The 19075-nt window shown below is 49.0% G+C and overlaps 8 protein-coding genes across 8 annotated transcripts; 4 read left to right on the forward strand and 4 right to left on the reverse strand.

The window, feature by feature from the left end:
* Positions 1-54: 54 nt before the first annotated feature.
* On the reverse strand, positions 55-3713 carry MGYG_08380 (hypothetical protein; the record flags this gene model as incomplete). Its single annotated transcript, XM_003169428.1, has 2 exons — positions 55-682; positions 742-3713. The coding sequence occupies 2 exons, from the start codon at positions 3711-3713 to the stop codon at positions 55-57; spliced, it is 3600 nt and encodes a 1199-aa protein (XP_003169476.1).
* Positions 3714-4813: 1100 nt separating this feature from the next.
* Positions 4814-6853, reverse strand: MGYG_08381 (lysophospholipase 1; the record flags this gene model as incomplete). Its single annotated transcript, XM_003169429.1, has 3 exons — positions 4814-6029; positions 6082-6727; positions 6799-6853. 3 exons carry the CDS (start codon positions 6851-6853, stop codon positions 4814-4816), a joined length of 1917 nt encoding a protein of 638 aa, XP_003169477.1.
* A 681-nt stretch (positions 6854-7534) lies between these two features.
* On the reverse strand, positions 7535-7951 carry MGYG_08382 (hypothetical protein; the record flags this gene model as incomplete). The annotated part of the gene is made up of 2 exons (XM_003169430.1): positions 7535-7778; positions 7893-7951. 2 exons carry the CDS (start codon positions 7949-7951, stop codon positions 7535-7537), a joined length of 303 nt encoding a protein of 100 aa, XP_003169478.1.
* Positions 7952-8431: 480 nt separating this feature from the next.
* On the forward strand, positions 8432-9961 carry MGYG_08383 (hypothetical protein; the record flags this gene model as incomplete). The annotated part of the gene is made up of 5 exons (XM_003169431.1): positions 8432-8445; positions 8546-9263; positions 9326-9357; positions 9547-9718; positions 9812-9961. 5 exons carry the CDS (start codon positions 8432-8434, stop codon positions 9959-9961), a joined length of 1086 nt encoding a protein of 361 aa, XP_003169479.1.
* Positions 9962-10706: 745 nt separating this feature from the next.
* Positions 10707-10999, reverse strand: MGYG_08384 (hypothetical protein; the record flags this gene model as incomplete). Its single annotated transcript, XM_003169432.1, has 2 exons — positions 10707-10749; positions 10848-10999. The coding sequence occupies 2 exons, from the start codon at positions 10997-10999 to the stop codon at positions 10707-10709; spliced, it is 195 nt and encodes a 64-aa protein (XP_003169480.1).
* Positions 11000-11333: 334 nt separating this feature from the next.
* On the forward strand, positions 11334-12408 carry MGYG_08385 (L-xylulose reductase; the record flags this gene model as incomplete). The annotated part of the gene is made up of 4 exons (XM_003169433.1): positions 11334-11514; positions 11574-11602; positions 11670-12008; positions 12097-12408. 4 exons carry the CDS (start codon positions 11334-11336, stop codon positions 12406-12408), a joined length of 861 nt encoding a protein of 286 aa, XP_003169481.1.
* Positions 12409-13200: 792 nt separating this feature from the next.
* Positions 13201-13771, forward strand: MGYG_08386 (hypothetical protein; the record flags this gene model as incomplete). The annotated part of the gene is made up of 2 exons (XM_003169434.1): positions 13201-13212; positions 13307-13771. 2 exons carry the CDS (start codon positions 13201-13203, stop codon positions 13769-13771), a joined length of 477 nt encoding a protein of 158 aa, XP_003169482.1.
* A 1466-nt stretch (positions 13772-15237) lies between these two features.
* MGYG_08387 (hypothetical protein) lies at positions 15238-18596 on the forward strand (the record flags this gene model as incomplete). Its single annotated transcript, XM_003169435.1, has 4 exons — positions 15238-15446; positions 15623-16680; positions 16786-17027; positions 17130-18596. The coding sequence occupies 4 exons, from the start codon at positions 15238-15240 to the stop codon at positions 18594-18596; spliced, it is 2976 nt and encodes a 991-aa protein (XP_003169483.1).
* Between the last annotated feature and the right edge of the window lie 479 nt (positions 18597-19075).

Below are 19075 nucleotides of genomic sequence, written 5' to 3' on the forward strand. Positions count from 1 at the left end.
TTCCCGCTCCCAAGACATAGTAAAACATTATCGGAACCAAGGAGAGAGCCACTACTACATGTATCCCTTTCCAAGGGGGCTTCCAATTTTTGGCTTCCAGACTAGGCTTTTCCGCCTAGCTGCTTCAAGCCTGATTCTTAGCTTCTCATTTTGCTGCTCGTCACTTTTCCCATCGAGGGGGAAAAGGCCTTGTCTTGATTGCTTAGGTGGACATGTCTGTTGTATCAACTTTGCTCCCCCTGACAAGTAGTATGGGGTAGTTGGGGATGGCGGAACTGTATCGTCATAACTGAAAGAATAACCATACTCTCCACCCGGCGTTTGAGGCTCCTCTGCTTCGAACGTAGTTAGCTGCGGTTGACGCCGTCTTGGGGTTGTCATACTCTCTGAGTCTTCAAAGCTGTCATCTTCAAAGGCAGTGGGACCAATTGAGTCTCGTCGAGATGGATGAAGTTTTGGTATAGGTGACAGACGTCTAAGCTCCTGCAGTGTTTCTCTCTCTGAGCCGGAGCGACGGCTACTGCTCGGGGAAGTGCAAGAATCTAGGACAGAGAGTGTTCCATGCTGATTGCTCAAAGCTCTAGGCTCCATACTCTTTCTTCTTTTGTTCCCACCTCGGGGAATCATGCTGATGTCAACAGCATAGTTAGCTTCATCGACCCATCTGTTTTCTCTTTCACAGCTGTAAATGGCACAAGTTAGCAACACGGTATTAAACTGGTAGATGATAGGTAAACATACTCAAGTACCCAGCCAACACCAACACACTTTACAAGACCGTTAGCTTCCCTTACTTTCTGCAGTGTTCTAACTCCACCATCCTTATGGATGACATGGGTAATCCCAACTTTTGGATTTTCCGGCGGTTCAGCGCCATCAACGGGTGACAAGCTTGTTCTTGGGTTCCATTTCCATGACTTGACACATCTCGCGCCCATTTGGGTAAGCAGCTCGATGAAGATACCACTGGCATCAGCACCCTCAGCTGTGTGCACATCAACGAATGCAACAGCACCCTTTAATACTTCGCTCCCACTGCTCTTGTCCTTTGTTGGACTCCGATTTTTCGCTGGATTGATACGGCCGGACCACGTTCCTGGCTTTGGCCGCTCGGGCAGCATGAGTCCAGTTGGCGTCGAACCGTTTCCAGGGGAGGCTGGTATGAAAGTTTTAAGTGGTGTCCGGTTCTTACCGGGAGATGGCAAGGTTCGGCTTCTGGTCAAGGTCGACGGTGGACTTGTTGTATTCGAGCAAAGAGACCTAGTTCTCTTCCGAGGGATTTTGAGAGATCCACCATCGTCACCTTTCAATGGAACTTTCGATACAGTGTGTATGACCCTTGGGCAATCTGGATTTCGACGAACAGGAGTCACAGACATGGAAACTGGTGTTGGCTCAGCGGGGGAAGTTGGAAGAAAGTAAGCGCGGCCATGAGAGCTTTCACTAAAGAGTGTAGGATTGATGGTCATCGCTGGAGGTGCATTTTCATCTCCATATACTTCAGAAGACTCTGAAAGATGGTCACTGGGACTTCTATGCGAGCTCAGTGGCCTTAGAGGTGATTCAATATCGTCATAAGCAATAAAATCACCGATACTCTCTTCGTCGGGGGACGTAGACAAATCTGTATGAATATTGAGATCCTCTATTGCAGGCACTTCATCTTCTTCAACGGATATCATGGACTCTTTTAATGCTTGAGCCTGGTGAATCCGAGACGACCGCCTTCTTTCTGAAGTTCCGCGCGAATTTTCATGGACATCTAGAGAGAAGAGTCCCCTCCGCTGGTATTTCCTGGGCCTCTGTTTCTCGGGGCTACTTGCTGCCCATCGGCTTAATCTGTCAGCTAGGGGAGTAAATCCAAGTTCAGTACCAAATGCATCATGCGATCTAAGTGCAATTTCAGGACTCTCAGGCTGGGAATTTCCATGATGTGGTTGCCTTTTAGTAGGACTGGGTCCTAGTTCCGTATCGGAGTCTTCGTGAATCATATCATCCCGATAAACAAAGTCTTGTTGAGATATGGGAACCATAGCGGAAACCTGGTCCATAATGTTAGATGGAGTATCCATCCTACCATGTCTTAGTATTGTTTCTCGCCTGTTGGATGTGTGGTGACTGTCTTCCATAAAGGTGTCTTCTACTTGATCGAGGAGGTTTTCATCCTCATGCATGGCTGATATGCTTAAATCATCCATATCCTCCATAAGCCCCTCATGACAAGCTTCGCCATATAGATCCAAATTGATATCATCCTGATTCTTAGGTCTTCGAGCTTCAATCAGACGATCCTCCAAGCTCAAAGGTGGTAGTGGCATTTTCATAGGAGAATGGGGTCTGCGTGCAGGAGATTTAAGAGGTGATGTTTTTGTCTTCGTAGGTGAGAGGGGTGCATCCAGAGATGCCTGGATAAAACACATACTAGCCCCCTTCTTTGGTGACATTTTCAGCGGGGAAACCTTAGGTTGTCCTACCGTTTCCTGCCCAGGTCGAGACTCGCTATGGAAAATAGGAGCCTTTCGTGGAGATTCATTGATAGCAGGTTGGAAAGGAGAAGGAGGAGGTCGCTTTGCAGGGCTTGACATCAATTCGGCCAGCTTATTGCCATGCCCTGTGTCATGCTCTTTTTCACTGACCGCGGAATCTCGGGAGACTGGCCTAGCAGCCTGTGTAAAATCGATTCGTTTTGCAGGAGAAGCAAAAGACCGTGGAAGTGGAGATGCCTTCACTGGTGACCTCTGCGGCGATTTAGAGAGGCCCGTGGGTCCGAAGACATCATCATCTTCTTCTTCGGAACTGCCAGAGGATCCAGATTTGGCTATCTGCGTAGCTTTCTTTGGAGACAGTGGCTCCTTTTTCCGCTCCCGTTTACCTTCGCTGGTATCTGATACGTTTTGTTTCACGGCAGCTCCTTTGCGGACCGGCTTTGCAGTCATACCAATCTCTGCTTTCCCTTTACTCTTGGAAACATCCAGTAAAGGTTGATTTTCCTTGTCGGAATGTTCAGTAATATCCAGAAACGTAACCTTCTTTTTGGGAACACCTGGTTTTGTTTTGTTTAGAAGTATAGAGCGATCCGTTGTAGTAGAGGATAGAGTTGATGACCGGGTAGAAGCTTTTGCCGTTTTCGATACAATTGATGCCTTTGCCCTTCGTGTAGCCGTGGTCGTGATCTGAACAGTCTTTTGCTTCACAGGCTGAGTTTCTGCAAGTTCATCGTCGTCATCGTAGTCTAGGTCATGCGCTTCCGGTGTATATACGGTAGCAGGTTCGGGTTTCTTTTTAGTCGTTCGAGGCACTCTTTTCTTAGGCTCACTAGCCACAGATGAGTTAGAAGAAGCCAACGTAGCCATACGCCTTGTCGACGACCTCGTTGCAGCGGTAGCCCTGGAATGTACAATATTCATCTCGTCGTCACTAGAATTGTCTTCATCCAAACTGCATGATGTCGGTTTGGTCTTGATTGTCCTTTGCGTCCTTTTCTTCGAATCCTCTGAGGCGGCAGTTGTCTTAGCCTTAGGCACGGAAGTGGTCTCTGGGTTTTTTCTAGGTCTTCCTCTCCGCGCTGTGGTAGTTGTTGTGGTAGTTGTTGTAGCTGGTACTTTGGCATCTTCCTTCGCCTTGGTCGTGGTACTTCGCGTTCGAGCGCGAGTGGCTCTTTTAGGAGGGGACTGCGGCGTCGGCACCTCTGTTTCTATTGCTCGCCGTGCCATTGTATACTCATACACAGTAGAAAGTAGATAAACAGTGTACCAAAAGGCCAGGAAGTAGCTGTGTGGTGGTGGTTCAGGAGGCAGTTGAATTGTTGATTAGCACACCAGCTTATAGCTAAACATCTAGTGTCGTCACAGGCTAATTAAGGGAAAAAAGCCCCCAGATCCCACAAACGTTCGTAAGCTCAGGAACTCAACTTATGCGGCCGACTGTGACCTTGCATCATCGTCTTATCGTCTTGTTGAAGTTGAGCTTCATCTTCATCCCTGGGCGTTTTGTTATTGATCGTCGCTTGTGTTGCTATGGAAACGTAGGGGCTAAGTGAATATCACGTGATCTGACCGCGTCGGGTCTAGTCGGGTCCACTCGCGCCCAGGAGTGCCGAGGTCCAACAGTTATCAAACTGGAGGATTCAGGCAGTTAAAGATTTATAGCCCATCTGTAGAATAAAGCATCGTGAGGTTACCTATCCTCCAAGAGTTACCTAAGCGCTGTGGTTTAAACTTGAAATTGACAGCTGCCTCATTAATTAATGTCGTGCGATTGATAACTCGTTAACTACGTGGTTTTAAGACAAGCGTGGTTGGGTGTATCTATATCCAAGACCTTGCTTTTATACAAGGTTGTATATTTAAAGGGATATTCCTGTACAACGTTGCGCATGCCTTCAAGGTGCTTGAATATAAGTGGCTGTACAACGGTAGTATCTACGACGTTGATCTAACGTTGACTCTATATTAAGTAAGTTACCCACTTGAGAGATATAAGAGCTATACAAGCGTCACCACGGGACGGTCAACTGGAACCAAGACAGAACAGTGGGCCACGGTGACAGATCTCGGAGATGAGAACGTATTCGGGTATTTAGGGCATTTGTAGCAAGATATACCAGGAAATTTATATCCAATACAGCCAATTCAGGAGCAGGAGAAAGATGTAGAAAGTGTAAGGTTGTGGTAGCTAGCTCATGTCCAATTAGACTAGACACCTAAAAGTCATATTATTCATAAATAGGCAAATTGATACATATATCTACATCCCAAAAAAAAAATCCATAAATATCCAAGATTAAAAAGATCAAAAGGAAAAGAGAGACTCTCTACACCAGCATTATTGCAAGAAAAGCGGCAATTGCTGTTACCAGGCTCAGTTTACCAGACGAATAAAGCCCCTGAGCAGCGCTCGTCAGGTCCACTCCCATTAGAAACAATTTCGGGGCATAAACATCTGGCGTCGTGCTATTCAGCTTTCCGTCCCAGCAGTACCTCTCAAAACACTTCTTGCAGGCGGCAGGAACCGAAGTTTTAGTTCGCTCAAGGGATCTGCTGAGCATAGCACAGCCGACGCACGTAGGCCAGGTAGAGTCTCGAGTGGCGTTGCCCATGGTTGCGACGTTATACCCGTTGAGGATAATAGCGTTACGCTGCGTGTTGTTATATTTCAGGTCGAAAGTCGAGACATTTGAATATGTAACGTAGGGGCTGTTGGGGATGTATACGATCAATGGCGTAGGGGAGGTAGTATTTGAGCTGTCACAGCCGAAGAAAGTGGGGTTGAGGTTCAGGCCCAAATTGATGAAGGTGTTGTTATCTGGTACGGATGGAAATGATGTTCCATTGGCGATACCGGTGGTGTTCAGGCTACGTTGATAGGTAGCTATCATACTATTACCGTTGGGCCAGGCCAGTTCGGTGTCGGCGGAAGAGTCAATAGCGAAGATAACGTCGACATTTCGGGTTGGCTGGATCAGAGGATGGAAGGGGATATTCTGGTTATCCTCGCCGCCATCAACAAGAGGAAGAGATTCAACCTTTGCAAAAGGGGAGGTGTTGTTGGAATATCCAAGGAATGGGTTGGGCTTGTAGTCGGCGATATCATTGTTGTTTTCGTCAAGTGTGGTCAAGAAGTCACGGAGGGTGTCTTTGACAAACTTGGGCAGGTCTTGGCTATCCAGGTGCAAAGCGAACTGGTTGAATAGAGATGAGGACGTGCCCATGATAAAACCGGCGTTGTCCAGGCCTCTGACGCACTTTTCGTTCGGTGGAAGAGTTCCAGCATTGAATTTAGAGCCAATATATCGTGTTGGGACGAAGCCGAAGACAGTGGGATCCCAGGTACCAAATTCATACGGGCCGAATTCAAAGATAGTAGCGTTACCACCAATAAGCTTCTCGCCTGGGTTTCTACCATCAGCAACGAGAAGAGGGAATGGCACATCGGCAGTTTGAAACTGGGGGTTCTGGGCGATGGATGACCATGTATAGGCCGGTCCACCCCCGGTTGCGTTAATGAGTTGAAATGACAATGCTCGGCCCCTATATATAATGTTAGCTCAATCAATTAAGGATAAATGACAACACGACATACCAGATATCGGTGATAGAGGTCTCAAAGCCAGCCGCTTTCTTGCGAGAGATCTCCTTGATCATCCCCTTGTAGTAGTCAGCGGTGCTAACATCGCTTGGTCCTTGGAGGATGGACCGCCCAAACTGCCACAGCGAGTTCTTGCCTCCCTTCTGCAAGTCCGTGATGGTAGTGTCATTGTTGACATATATAGAGCCAACCAGCCATCCACCACCACTGAGGCCGGACAGGTAGGTGGCTGACTGCAGCAAGCCACCAAGCTGTCCAGGAGCGGTTGAATTTTCTGTCCGACTATCAAACGCCTGGAGAGCGCCGGCTCCATTCATCAGTGCGCGGTATCCGCCTCCAGATACCGCAATGGCAACATTTGGTAGTTTAGCCACGTCGTCAGAGTGGTTTCCGAGGTATGATACGGCGTCAAAATTGTCTATCTTGACGCGACTGAAGTAGTCAGCCATAGCGACCGTGGTCTTCTTCCTCCTCTCCTTCAGCCAGTCTTGTTCGTGCTGCGACAAATTCGCGGCCGATCGAACGGCTGGCCTTTTAGGTGGGCAGTCGACTTCGGCCGGCGCATAGCCGTCCGGCGCATCCGGCAGAGCTCTGGCAGCGACATCTGCAGCGGCGTTTGGTATACCCGCACCAACAGTTACTACTATCAAAATTAGAAGTCAAGTAACTCCATTTACCTCGATCAACGGTAACTATGTATCTTGAACTCACCGGGAAGCAAGTTTGCGAGGACATATGCTCCCAGCGTTGCCGGGGTGAACCTCATCGTTGGCAGGGTTAGGCTTGCAACACTAACGTAGTAAATTTTAAGATGTAGAAATATGTATATAGAAAGAAACAGACAGGAGAATAAGGTGTATTAAGCTATCTTTGAAGAGAAAGACAATAAAACAATGATATAAAAGCAGAGGGGACAGTGTTCATATACAAGGCGGAGGGAGAGTGTGGGCGCTTCGCGCTGTGACGGTGCCAGCTGAGAAATAAAAGAAGGACCAAAGCTATGGGTCGGGCATGCAGCTAGGCGATCCTAGGCGATGAGGACTAACTTACTTTGCGACCAGACGACTCGTTAGCGGTTCCTCTGGACGGCTAAAATTAACCTCGCCTTCAGCTGGTGGGTGGTGATGATGATATCAGCGCCAAACTATATCGAAGCTCTGGCCGTCGAAACGGATGCTTAATTGTGTTAAGGACTGCGCCATGTCCCGCGATCGCCGTCAGCCTCAATCTGCGCCTAGCTCCCAGCCAGTCTTTTCCTGCTCAACTGAAAGTGCACAGCATAGCTGCAGGCGGTCATATTCAACAGTCAGAAAGTATCTCACCTGAATTTGAACTGTTCAGTGGGGGGCAAGCCTGTGCAAGGTCCCTGGCAAAGGCTCGGCGAATGATCCATCCAGCTGAAATACGAAAGGACCCAGAGAACCGTCCTCGGAGGAAAGGGCGTTGTTCATCCTTCAGCCCACAAGCGTCGTCTCTTTTTGGGCATACTCTCGAGTTCGGCACAAGTGGCTGAGTGAGCGACCAACCAGGAAGAAGCCCATCGTGGAGGCTGGACGCACTTTTGAGTCCAGCCCTGTCGCACTAGAGAGAACAGGTGGCAGATGGGGACCTTCATCCTTCTTTGGTTCTGCCCAACCCGAGCATCCCGGCCAGCGCAAAAGGTAACCCCTTTCGTCTCTTCTTCGTAGTTTCTATAACAGGAGCGTCAGCCAGCCAGCCAGAGTCAGGAACTTTGTCCATCAGCGGTTAAGTCGGTCATGTAGCTTCAAGGGAAAAGACACTCGGCCTCTCGCTGTCTGCGGCACCTCCTGGCCCAGCTGACATAGCCCTTTGCATCTGCATCTGCATCTGCATCTTCATCCATGTCCATGCCCATGTCCATCGAGATCATGCGGCCCTCTTGCTTCGTCGTCTCTGCTGTTCTTTTGTTCTCTCGTCGTTGTTGTTGTCGTCGTCGTCTTTCTTTCGCGTGTGTTGATTTCTTGTTTCCTTTTCATGATTTCTTTTTTATGATTACTAATATATGATTAATAATTACATCACGTGAGTGAAAACATGATCATGTGATTTTACCTTTGTCTTATATTAGTAAGTGGCTTATTTATCCCAACACACGCATGCACGGGCCACGCTTACCTGGAAAGCCAAGAAAGCCAAAAAGCGCGACGCGCCTTCCCCGCAATCTACTTCATTCGCCTCTTGGTCCGTGTCGCCTCCTAGGAGACTCTATGTAAATAGTAAGCGCGCGGGATCTCGTGTTATGAGCAAGGCATAAAGTGGGCTAGTAAGGCGTGTTATGCACCCAGGGGTTACTAGTAATACCCCGGATTCGGGTTAATGCAAAATGCAAACAGACAGGTACTTGGGCACACTCCTCTTTTCGTTGTAAGGGCTGGATCTTGGGTCGGCCTTCGCAGCCTCATGGTGATGACAATGAGGGTGATCCATGATCTAACAGTGCTGTTACGAGTAGTGGCACCAAGCGTCAGACCAGCGAGTGTGAGACCGACAGTGACGATGACAGCGACCGGATAGTTTCAAGCCGGGACCGCAAGAGGCTGAGACGAAGCACCGTCGCTCCCAAGACGCATGAAGACCGGGGTGCTACGTCTAGAGACAGGAATTATGAAGATGATGTCAAGTCTGAAGACAGTGATATTGACTTCAGAAACTACAAGATACCAGAGCGACGGTTCTTAGTACTTCGGCCAGCGGGGACAGCTTGTGATTCAGAGTCATCGACAACACGAGGAACGGGGTCTGACGTCAGGAAGGAGTTGTCTGATGGAGAGAATCAAGATCACTGGACACCAGCCCAAAGTGAAGAACAAGTGGCTGAAGACACCATGATCCTCCACAGTGATCAGCCAGTCGATAAAGATGAGGGAATGGAGACTGGGTTAGAGGACGTTGACGAGTCCGGCGGGTCAGAAGACGAAGAAGACGAAGAAGACGAAAACAGCAACGTATTACCATTAGAGCCTGAGCGGGCCAGTGACTCCAACTTTGACCCAGAGTCTGACGCGGCGAGTACCGATACATCGAAATCAATACCGTTGGCTCAGGCGTGGAGGAGAAGCCCCCGGATGAGAATCTCCATACCCCAGAAGAGACGTCGTAGTGGCATTGCGGACAATCACTACCGTAGACGGTGGAATTCCGGGCGGCCGTCAAAGGTACGTGATAACAAACAAGTTCTTAACTAGCCACTTGATATTGTGCTGAGGTTATGGGATAGGAAGTACAACAGAATATTGTAGAGAAGTTACGGTATGTACTCTTCCTCTTTATAACCTTGAATAATTCTGGTGGTTGACTGTTGAAATTAGCTCCTTTTTCTGGGAGAGCGGGAGCGGGAGCGGTGGCCGTCTCCCAAAATGCCTTTCGTGTCGTGTGTCTGGTGTAGTAAGTACTAACTAACCAGCAGTCTCTATGAATCCTGACTGACGCCGTACTTAGACTCCACCATCCGACAATACCCCGGTTGGAGATGAGCTGGAAGAGCGACTCCCCTGTGGCTGCTTGTACAAGGTGCGACTGTGCCGATAACCCTGTAGTTGGGGCGTTTATTGACCTCAATGACCAGGAAGCCATACTGGAAATGTACCTTGCAAAGAGAGGTATCCTGACAGTAAGTGGCTAAACAACTAGTTAGCGGACGGCTCAAATGCCATCCAGGTGACCAGACTGGGTCTGACGTGTTGATCCCTTTTTTGTTGAGAAGTTCAACAACAATCACCAGAAGCAACGGCGCCCACGGCAATACAGGCTTGGCCAGCAGCATCGGCGCGATCTCATCAACATGTTTGAGCTTTTCTTTGGCCCATTTACTGTGGAGAAGGCACGTAAACAACTCACTGAACGAAATCGTTAGACAGAGGAAAAGAAAAACAAGTAGATAAGTACAGGTAACCATTTCAGCTAACGGTTTGTTCTCTCGTATCGAATATACACAGATGCTGAACCTGGGCGGTGCTCGGCTCAGAGCTGCCGAAGAAGCAGCTCTACAAGACGACATGCTCACCGACTGCCTGAGCAGTACGCGTCTTTATGGGCCGAATTGACCGTCCTCTCGCGCAAACGGCCATGTCTGTACCTGACACATCATTACATTATGCTTATCGTCCCGCCAGCCTGGTTATAACTGCATGAAAACAGGTTGATCACCCCAGCCAGTCCGAGTAGCAGAAACGTGCTTTCAAGGTCGAGCATGCATGTTTTAACTACCACATTCTTCCTTATTAATAGTTAATTCTCCCATACAGTGGAGCCGCCAGAATCTGCGAGGTCTTCTGATACTCTTCTTTTTCCCCCTTCCCTCAATTAACACTTACCCAACACAACACAGGCTACTATTTATACTCCTTTTTGCCTCCCGCGATCCAGGCCGCCGGGGCCAAGCGCCCAGCGACTCCACTCACCGGCACCCCGGATTGCCCTTTTCGGCCATCCGCGCGAGCTCACCCACGGTGTCTCCACCGACCTTAAATCCGAGCTTAATAGGATGAACTCGATTTGCATTAGCAGGAGTAGTTTAGCTATGATGTAGGATAGCGTAGGGTAGGGCTATGAAGTAATTATTAGTTTATTGTTGATATTTCCTAGTGCTGGCCAGGCCGTCAGCAGACCTGCTCCTGTTTCGATAATTCGGCCCGTCGGCCGCTGGAAAGTGGTTACTCAGAAGTCTTACGCATCAACCACTAGTATTAAGCAACAAGTTAGTACCCCATACTTCGTGCTCCGGACATTCCAGGCCTTACCTGTTGGCTGGCCTGCCCAGGTACTGGCTTATCCGGCCGGCAGCCCGTCTTCGGAGCACACGATACCGCTCTGGGGATTCCGGTCTCGTTGCCATGCTTACTTGCTCAGGAGACAACAAGAATGAACAAGCCATGCCATGCCCAGTACGCATCACCTACCTACCATGGCGTCTTGATTATCCTTTCCTGACCTGCTCGACGGCGAAGGGGAGGCCTGGACCAAAACCTCCCCGCCCACAGCGCCTCGTTTCACCCGACAGAGAGTGCATAAATAAGGTCACACGGATCCCTTCTTGTCTCCCCTGGTCTCCTTTTTTCGTTCACTGACTGACAAGTATTCATTGATCCATTCCCCCTCACTGGCTCGTATTGTGTGTTGCATTGTACTTGACAACTATAAAAGCCATCTTCTTCTTCCGTTGGCTACTTTGACATCTTTTCTCCCGTTCAACCTTCAGCAAACCTCTCGGAATGCAACTTACCAATATGGCTGATTCAAATCCAATACTGGCTGTGTCGGCGCCCGGCGCAAAGCCTCCTGTTCTATTAGGCACAAAGGAGCGTCTTCCTGAGTTCCAGCTTGCCAATAAGGTTGTTCTTGTCTCTGGTGCTGCTAGAGGCCTTGGGTTAACCCAGGCTGAGGCCCTGCTAGAAGCCGGAGCTATTGGTATGGATCATATTCTCCCATCCTCTTCGATAGCTCCCGTAATACTGACATTTCGATAGTCTATGCACTTGACCGTCTTGAAGAGCCCGTAAGACATGAACCCTTCATCCCGTCTGCGAACTCTTTTTTTTTTTTACCTAACTCGCTGTAAATAGTCCGAAGACTTCCACCGAGTGCAAACCCGCGCCACCAAGGAACTCAACACCGAGTTTCACTACAGACGCATCGATGTTCGCGACACCGAGGACCTTGAAAGAATCGTGCAGGAAATAGCCGACAAGCATGGACGTATGGATGGTTTGGTGGCCGCTGCCGGCATCCAGCAGGAAACCCCCGCGCTCGAGTACACTGCCAAGGACGCAAACACCATGTTCGAAGTCAATATCACTGGCGTTTTCATGACGGCCAAAGCAGTTGCTAAGCAGATGATTCGCTTCGGAACCCGGGGAAGCATTGTCATGATTGCCAGCATGAGTGGCACAATCGCCAACAGAGTAGGTCACCCCACTTTCACCTTCTATATGTCACATCGGTGCATAGTGGCAATTTGCCTGGTGATACTGCTGCTAACGGCAACTGCAGGGCCTAATCTGTCCAGCCTACAACGCCAGCAAGGCTGGTGTCATCCAGCTTGCCCGCAACCTTGCTTCTGAATGGGGCCAGTATGGTATCCGTGTCAACACTATCTCTCCTGGCTACATCGTGACCGCCATGGTTGAAAATCTATTCACTGAATTCCCAGAGCGCAAGACCCAGTGGCCAACTGAGAACATGCTCGGACGTCTCAGTGAGCCGTCCGAATACCGCGGTGCAGCCGTCTTCCTTATCAGCGATGCTAGCAGCTTCATGACTGGAAGCGACCTCAGGATCGACGGTGGCCACGCAGCATGGTAGTTACTCAATGCTCCGTACAGACTACTTCCCCCCATAACATTCAGTCCTCTCTTTGCCGCCTGATTTCCCCTCTCGTTTTAGCGATGGTTGTAGTGTTTTCCTTTCTTTGTTCGGTTCGCATGCTTTGACAAGGTTCCCGCATTTTTCTTCGTTGTATCAAACATGGTTGCCATGCCCGTACCTAATAGATAGTTAATTGGCTGGCTGGGGGTTGGCAAGGTCAGATGGGACACATGTATGCATATGTGTATATGTAGCTGACATGGCTGGATGTTCTGGACCGGCGGTGGCATTGGAATCCGGTCTGGCGTTGCATGGAATGGGGGCGTGTCTTGAAGGGCCAGAATGCTGCTAATAATAACACGCAAACAAATACGTTGAAGATCCTTGTTTCTTAAGTGCTACTCTACACTTTGTATGCTGCATACGGAAGAGTGCAGATACCTAGGTACACAGTGAAGTCTCCCCGTTGTCTAGTGGTAGAGAGAATAATGAATGAAGGCAAAAGAAAATAAACAGAGGGAACAAAAAGTCAACTGGCGCTAGTTAAGTGCCGAGGCACCAACCTTGCTGACTAACCAGAAAGAACAACCAAGTAAGAGCAGGCAACGGATTAGACGCATCGCCAACCTTTTTCACCTGGACAAGACGTTGCAAATAAATAATAAACATCGGCTAGAGTTCTGGGATCTAAAACCTCCTATTCGCCTGTCAGATACTCAGATCGGATACTCAGATCAGATACTCGGATATTCTCGCTCCACGAGTTAGATAAAACAAGCCGACGGCGCCATGGCTGAACGAGTGAGTAACCCCGTCGGACATCTACTTAGATACTTAGTTATCTACATCGGTCAAACGGAGTACGGAGTAAGGTTCTAACTGATACTTTTATCAGACCAAGAGTGGTAATGCCGACCCTCCAACAGGGCTGTACTTCTTCTATGGCACCTTGATGGACCCAACGCTTCTAGTCCAGCTCCTCCACCTGGACAAACAGCCAGAACTACGCCCTGCGTCGATAAAGGGCTACAAGTTCAAGCTCTGGGGACCGTACCCGGCTCTTCTAGACGACAAGCACGACGATTCAGCAGTGATTGAAGGCGCTGTGTACAACGTCGAGTCGGTCGAGCATGCTCATGCCTTGGCAAACTATGAGACGAAGAACTACACGACAGGAAGCACGACGGCGTACTACGCTGACGGACAGCAGCCGGAGACCGACCAGGTTACCATCTATGTATTTGCGGGCAACCGGCGGGACCTAGAGGACGGAGAGTTCAATTTGGAGAGATGGATGAGGATGCAGGGCCGGGGCAAGGTGTTGGATGATCTGGCTGCTAAGAAGGCTGGTTCTGCTTGAATGGAATGCTAGTTTCTGCTGGTGGTTTAAACGAGTTCTTGGGTCTGAACACTTTACGATCATTACGGATAGATATGTAGATGGGTTATACATGCGGCTCCAGTTGAGCTATGAGATTTACCTGTTACTCAATACGTCTGTTTCTACACAAATATTCTTACGCCAGGTCTCTATGTAACTGAGTTACTGAGTTATCTGTCTCCTGTCTCTTGCTACCTCAGGCTACAGTCCATTACAAGTTATATATGGAACAGCCCGGCTTTATCTATCTTTGAAAGGCCACTCACACGGTATTGTTGACAGAACAAGACTGTATACCCTTATTTGTTAACCCTGTCCAAAGCTGCCCTTATAATCCCCTGTTATCACTTCTTGTGGGCTCCAGGGTCAATGAGTTCATCTGGATTCTTTCTCTTTTCTCCTCTCTTCTTTTCTTCTCTCTTCAGCCTTGTCACACAGCCGGGGCAACCTTGGTGTGACAGTTGAGCCCGCGGAAGCAGCCGCTGTGGGTTGTCGTGTCTCCATTCATGCAAACAAACAGACCAACCCACTGCAGGCAAGGGTTCCTCCGTTCCGTGGGTCGCTGCATACTGAGCTTGGGCGCCTCGAGTCAGGGCTAAGCTAAGCCCCCAGCAGGCTGTTCCCTGTGCCGCCAACCAGTACTCCGTATGTAGGCAACCGTCGCTGCACCATCTCCCATCTCTGTCCTCTGTCCTCTCCCGCAGTCAACCAGTAGTTTGCTGTATGAGGCTGTATTTAGTTATAGAAAGAAAAGAAAACAGAAGAAGGAGAAGAAGAAAAGAGACACGTCGATCCCCGTGCTTACCTAAGCGCTCTCCCCACCGCCTCTTAAGGGAGAAATTATTTGGTCGCTCTCCAGACTTCCGCCTTTTTCACCAGCAGCTCAACTCTTCAACTCCTCGTCTTCGTCGCTGCTTCGGGTGGACAAAAGGCAGAGCAAAAAGACCACCGGAAGAGCGCTCACAAAGCGGCGTCTGCAAGCAAAGGGCTGCTCTCGGAGGTGGTGCAAGGGTGAAACCTGCCTCTTCCTTGCTTCGCCTGCTGTTTGTTTCAGCATAGAGACAAGAGGGAAAGAAGGGAGTCTCAACCGCGTGTCAACACAGAGAGAAATATACTTATATCCCCCTTATATATACATATATATATCAAGCATCTCTTCTCTGCTTCCCACTGAGCTCTGCAGCTTTACTTCTCTGCTCTTTTTTTTTTTTTTTTTTTTGGCTACATCTCTATCTCTATTCCGGTTATTAGTATATCTCCCTTCCCAAGGAGCTCTATGCGTGACTGTTGACCTGCTCTATTTGGATTAAACAAACCTTTCCCGCAAAGCAACGGATTGATATCGACAGTTAACCGACTCTGATCGGCTGTTTTTTTGGACTCTTAGCGGTTCACCATTTAACTTAGTTCTCTTTTTGAGCGCTAGCATCTGATTTATTGCCACCATGTCTGACCGTGGTGGTTATCGTGGCCGTGGCCGTGGCGGCGGAGATCGTGGTGACCGCGGAGGCGGTCGAGGCCGCGGTGGTGGTGGACGCGGAGGACGGGGAGGAGGAGACTTCGATGGCGGCGGCCGTGGCCGTGGAGGGTTCGCTGGCGGAAGAGGACGCGGTGGAGGCGGTCGTGGCCGCGGAGGCCCTCCAAGCATCTATGGGTAATTGGAGCTTTTTTTATATTCTTTGCTTCTTCTTGTTGTTGATTCCCCTTCCTCTCTTTTTGTTTGGTCTAGTCACTGTTTTGGGCCCATGGTGTTTGCTTATGAGGATAACAAATCTCGGGCATGAGTGTTGCTGGTTGTCGTTTGAACTAATGCGTTGTTATGGTGTATAGCGAAGGCCGTCCTGTTCCTCCACCAGATCCCGAGGTTCAGAAGCTCGAGGATGCCTATATCAAACAACGCAAAGGATTGAGTCTTGACTCCCTTAAGCTCTCCCAGGCATTCCCCTTGCGACCAGCTTACGGTACTCGTGGTGCTCCAGTGGTGCTCTGGGCAAACTACTTCCCGCTTGTCCCCAAGTCAGGCATCACTCTGTTCCGCTACACAGTCAGCGTCGGGGTCGAGGGTAAACAGCCGCCTGGTTACCGAAAACTCAAGCGGATCTTTGAAGTTCTTCTGGAGGACCACTATGCTAGCTTCAGAGGTCGTATAGCCACCGACTTTAAAGCCACTTTGGTCTCGACCGTGTCCTTGGAACTGGCGTCTGAGTCAATCGAGGTGGCATACAGGGACGATTTTGACACCGTTGCTGAGCCAGATGCCCCTCGATACACTCTTCGTATCATCGAAGTTCCCCCGTTGAACCTAGATGAACTTATTAAGTTTCTCAAGTCCCCGGGTGCTGATTCATTCGGTCATAGCAAGGAAGAATATCTCCAGGCTCTCAACATTATCACTGGCCACTACCCCAAGATCGCTCAGGATACCTTCAGTGTTGGCCCTAACAAACATTTCAAGGCTAAGACCAATGACATGTTTGACCTTGGAGGAGGTCTTAATGCTTTCCGAGGCTATTTCGTCAGCACTCGAGCCGCGACATCTCGCCTCCTGGTCAACGTTCAAGTCAAGCACACCACTTGCTTTTATGACGGCCCTTTGGTCAACTTGATGGCGAGCACTCATAATCTACTTGGCCTGAAGCAAATGAGCAACTTACTCAAAGGTGTCAAGATCTCAGTCACCCATCTCCCGCCAAAGATCAGAGACGGTGTGAGGCAATATCGCAAAAAGACTATCCTTGCGCTTGCTACCCCCAGGGATGGGCCAAACAGCGCGTTCCCTCCGAAAGTTGACCACCCGGGCGCTGGGCCAACTGGTGTCCAGTTCTACATTGCAGAAAGTGAGGAGTTTGAGACCGGCTATCACTCTGTTTTCGACTACTTCCAGAAGCGTATGTATCACACTTTTCCACGCCTTTCTTTCCTTTTTTCTTTTGCTTTTTTTTTTTGGTACCCCGTCAGTACTTAAATGAATTACTCTAACTCTCTAAAACCAGGCTATAAGGTAAAGATGGACAAGCGTTGTCCTGTGGTAAATGTCGGGACGCAAAACAATCCAAGCTACCTCCCTGCTGAGGTCTGCGTGATTGAACCCGGCCAGTCAATCAGGTCCAAACTGAGCCCTGCTCAAACCCAAAAGATGATTTCCTTCGCCGTTAGACGACCAAAGGAGAATGCTGAGTCCATCGTCAGCCATGGGGCCCAGATCATTGGCGCAATGAACCAACCTCAAGCCATGGTGAGCCTCTTTTATTTTGCTTTTATATTTATATACATATATTTCGTCCCCTGGCTACTATTTAGTGATTTTGCACAGTTTTACTAATACTTCCTCGCCCAGGGCAACATGAACATATCGATAACACCCAAGCTTATTACTGTTCCGGGGCGTGTCTTGAATAGCCCCTCGGTCCGTTATAAGGGCCAGGGAGTGGCTAATATCCGTTTTGGCAGCTGGAACCTCAGCAACCTGACATTTAGAGTTCCAGGCGCTCCATTGAAGGACTGGGCATATGTCACGATTGGAGACGGACACATACCCCCTGACCCGCTGCGTGCTGTGCAGGATCTTGTCAATACTGCAAAATTACAAGGCCTGACCTTGGGAATCCCGCTTAAGGCTAGTGAAAACTCTCATGGCCTTGGGTGGATGGTCAATTACAAAGATCCTGGTAATATCGAGAAACATGTTGATGAAATGTTTAGGAGAGTCAAGGCAAACGCTAACCTCAAGAACGCGAGATTACTGCTGATTGTCTTACCAAACGATAATCCAACAGTATACAAACGGATCAAGCTCAATGGCGAGGTCTTCCATGGTATTCAAACCATCTGTGTCATTAGGTCGAAGTTCGACAAAGCAAGCAACATCCAGTACCATGCCAACATTGCTATGAAGTTCAACTTAAAACTTGGAGGTACAAACCATGTTTTGGATGACTCTAAAATGGGCATCATCGCCGGCGGAAAGACTATGGTTGTTGGCATTGATGTCACTCACCCTGCTCCAGGATCATCCGAGAGCGCACCCAGTGTGGCCGGTATGGTTGCCAGTGTTGACAAAACCCTCGGCCAATGGCCAGCAATCCTGAGATTGCAGCGTGAAGCCAAGCAGGAGATGGTTGATGATCTCACGGATATGCTCAAGTCTCGTCTTCGCCTTTGGCATAAAAAGAATGGTGCGTACCCTGAGAACATCCTCGTTTATCGTGACGGTGTCTCGGAAGGACAATATGGCAAAGTCCTCCACGAAGAGCATCCTCGCCTACTCAAGGCCTGTAGGGAACTTTACAGCGGTGGACCAACCGCAAAGCTGCCTCGAATGACTATCATCGTTGTAGGGAAACGGCACAACACTCGGTTCTATCCCACCAAGGCCGAAGACTCTGAAAAGGACAATGCTCGCTGTGGCACTGTTGTTGACCGTGGTGTCACCGAAACCCGTAACTGGGACTTCTTCCTGCAGGCCCATACCGCCCTCCAGGGAACAGCTCGCCCGGCTCACTACTACATTGTCCTCGATGAGATATTCTCCCGCCGCCAGAACCCGGCATATCCAACTGTCGCTGACGAGCTCGAGGATCTCACTCACAATATGTGCTACCTCTTTGCCCGTGCCACCAAGGCGGTTAGCATTTGCCCTCCGGCATACTATGCTGATCTTGTTTGTGAGAGAGCAAGAGCTTATCTCAACTACTTTTACGATGAGAGCCTTAGCTCGAAGTCTGGCGGATCTGCTTCCTCTACTGCTTCGGCTAAACACCTGCAGCCTCATCCAAATATTATCGATACCATGTTCTACATGTAATGTGGCATGGCATTTATTGCAGCCAATACAACGGTGATGGACTCCCTGGACATTTCTATACTCCATCTTCCTTGCCACTGTTCGGGTTTTGTTTGTTCTCCTGAGTCTTATTCCTTTTCCTTCTATCTTTTTAGCCCAGCCTACTACTTATATTTTTCCGCATCAAGCCACAGCCAACTTTCACCCAAGACAGTTGGCGGGCATGTTGAATGAACGAGTATTTAGGCGAACAAGTTGGATCCCACTTGACCAAATTGATTGAGCAAGCGAGCGAGAAATTGCCCACCCCAATATGGGATATTGATTGATTACACTGTTATCAGCTAATTGCTGCCTTTATCTTTTATATATTGATAACAATAAAAGACGTTCCATCGAATGGTCTATCATACAACACATTTATGCATGCTTCACCGTACACGAACTATTTATATCGTACATGGCCGTTCACGGTCTTTTCATTTAAATTTCCGATAAAA

The sequence above is a fragment of the Nannizzia gypsea genome, genomic scaffold (genome assembly GCF_000150975.2).
Source record: "Nannizzia gypsea CBS 118893 supercont1.9 genomic scaffold, whole genome shotgun sequence".
NCBI lineage: Eukaryota > Fungi > Ascomycota > Eurotiomycetes > Onygenales > Arthrodermataceae > Nannizzia > Nannizzia gypsea.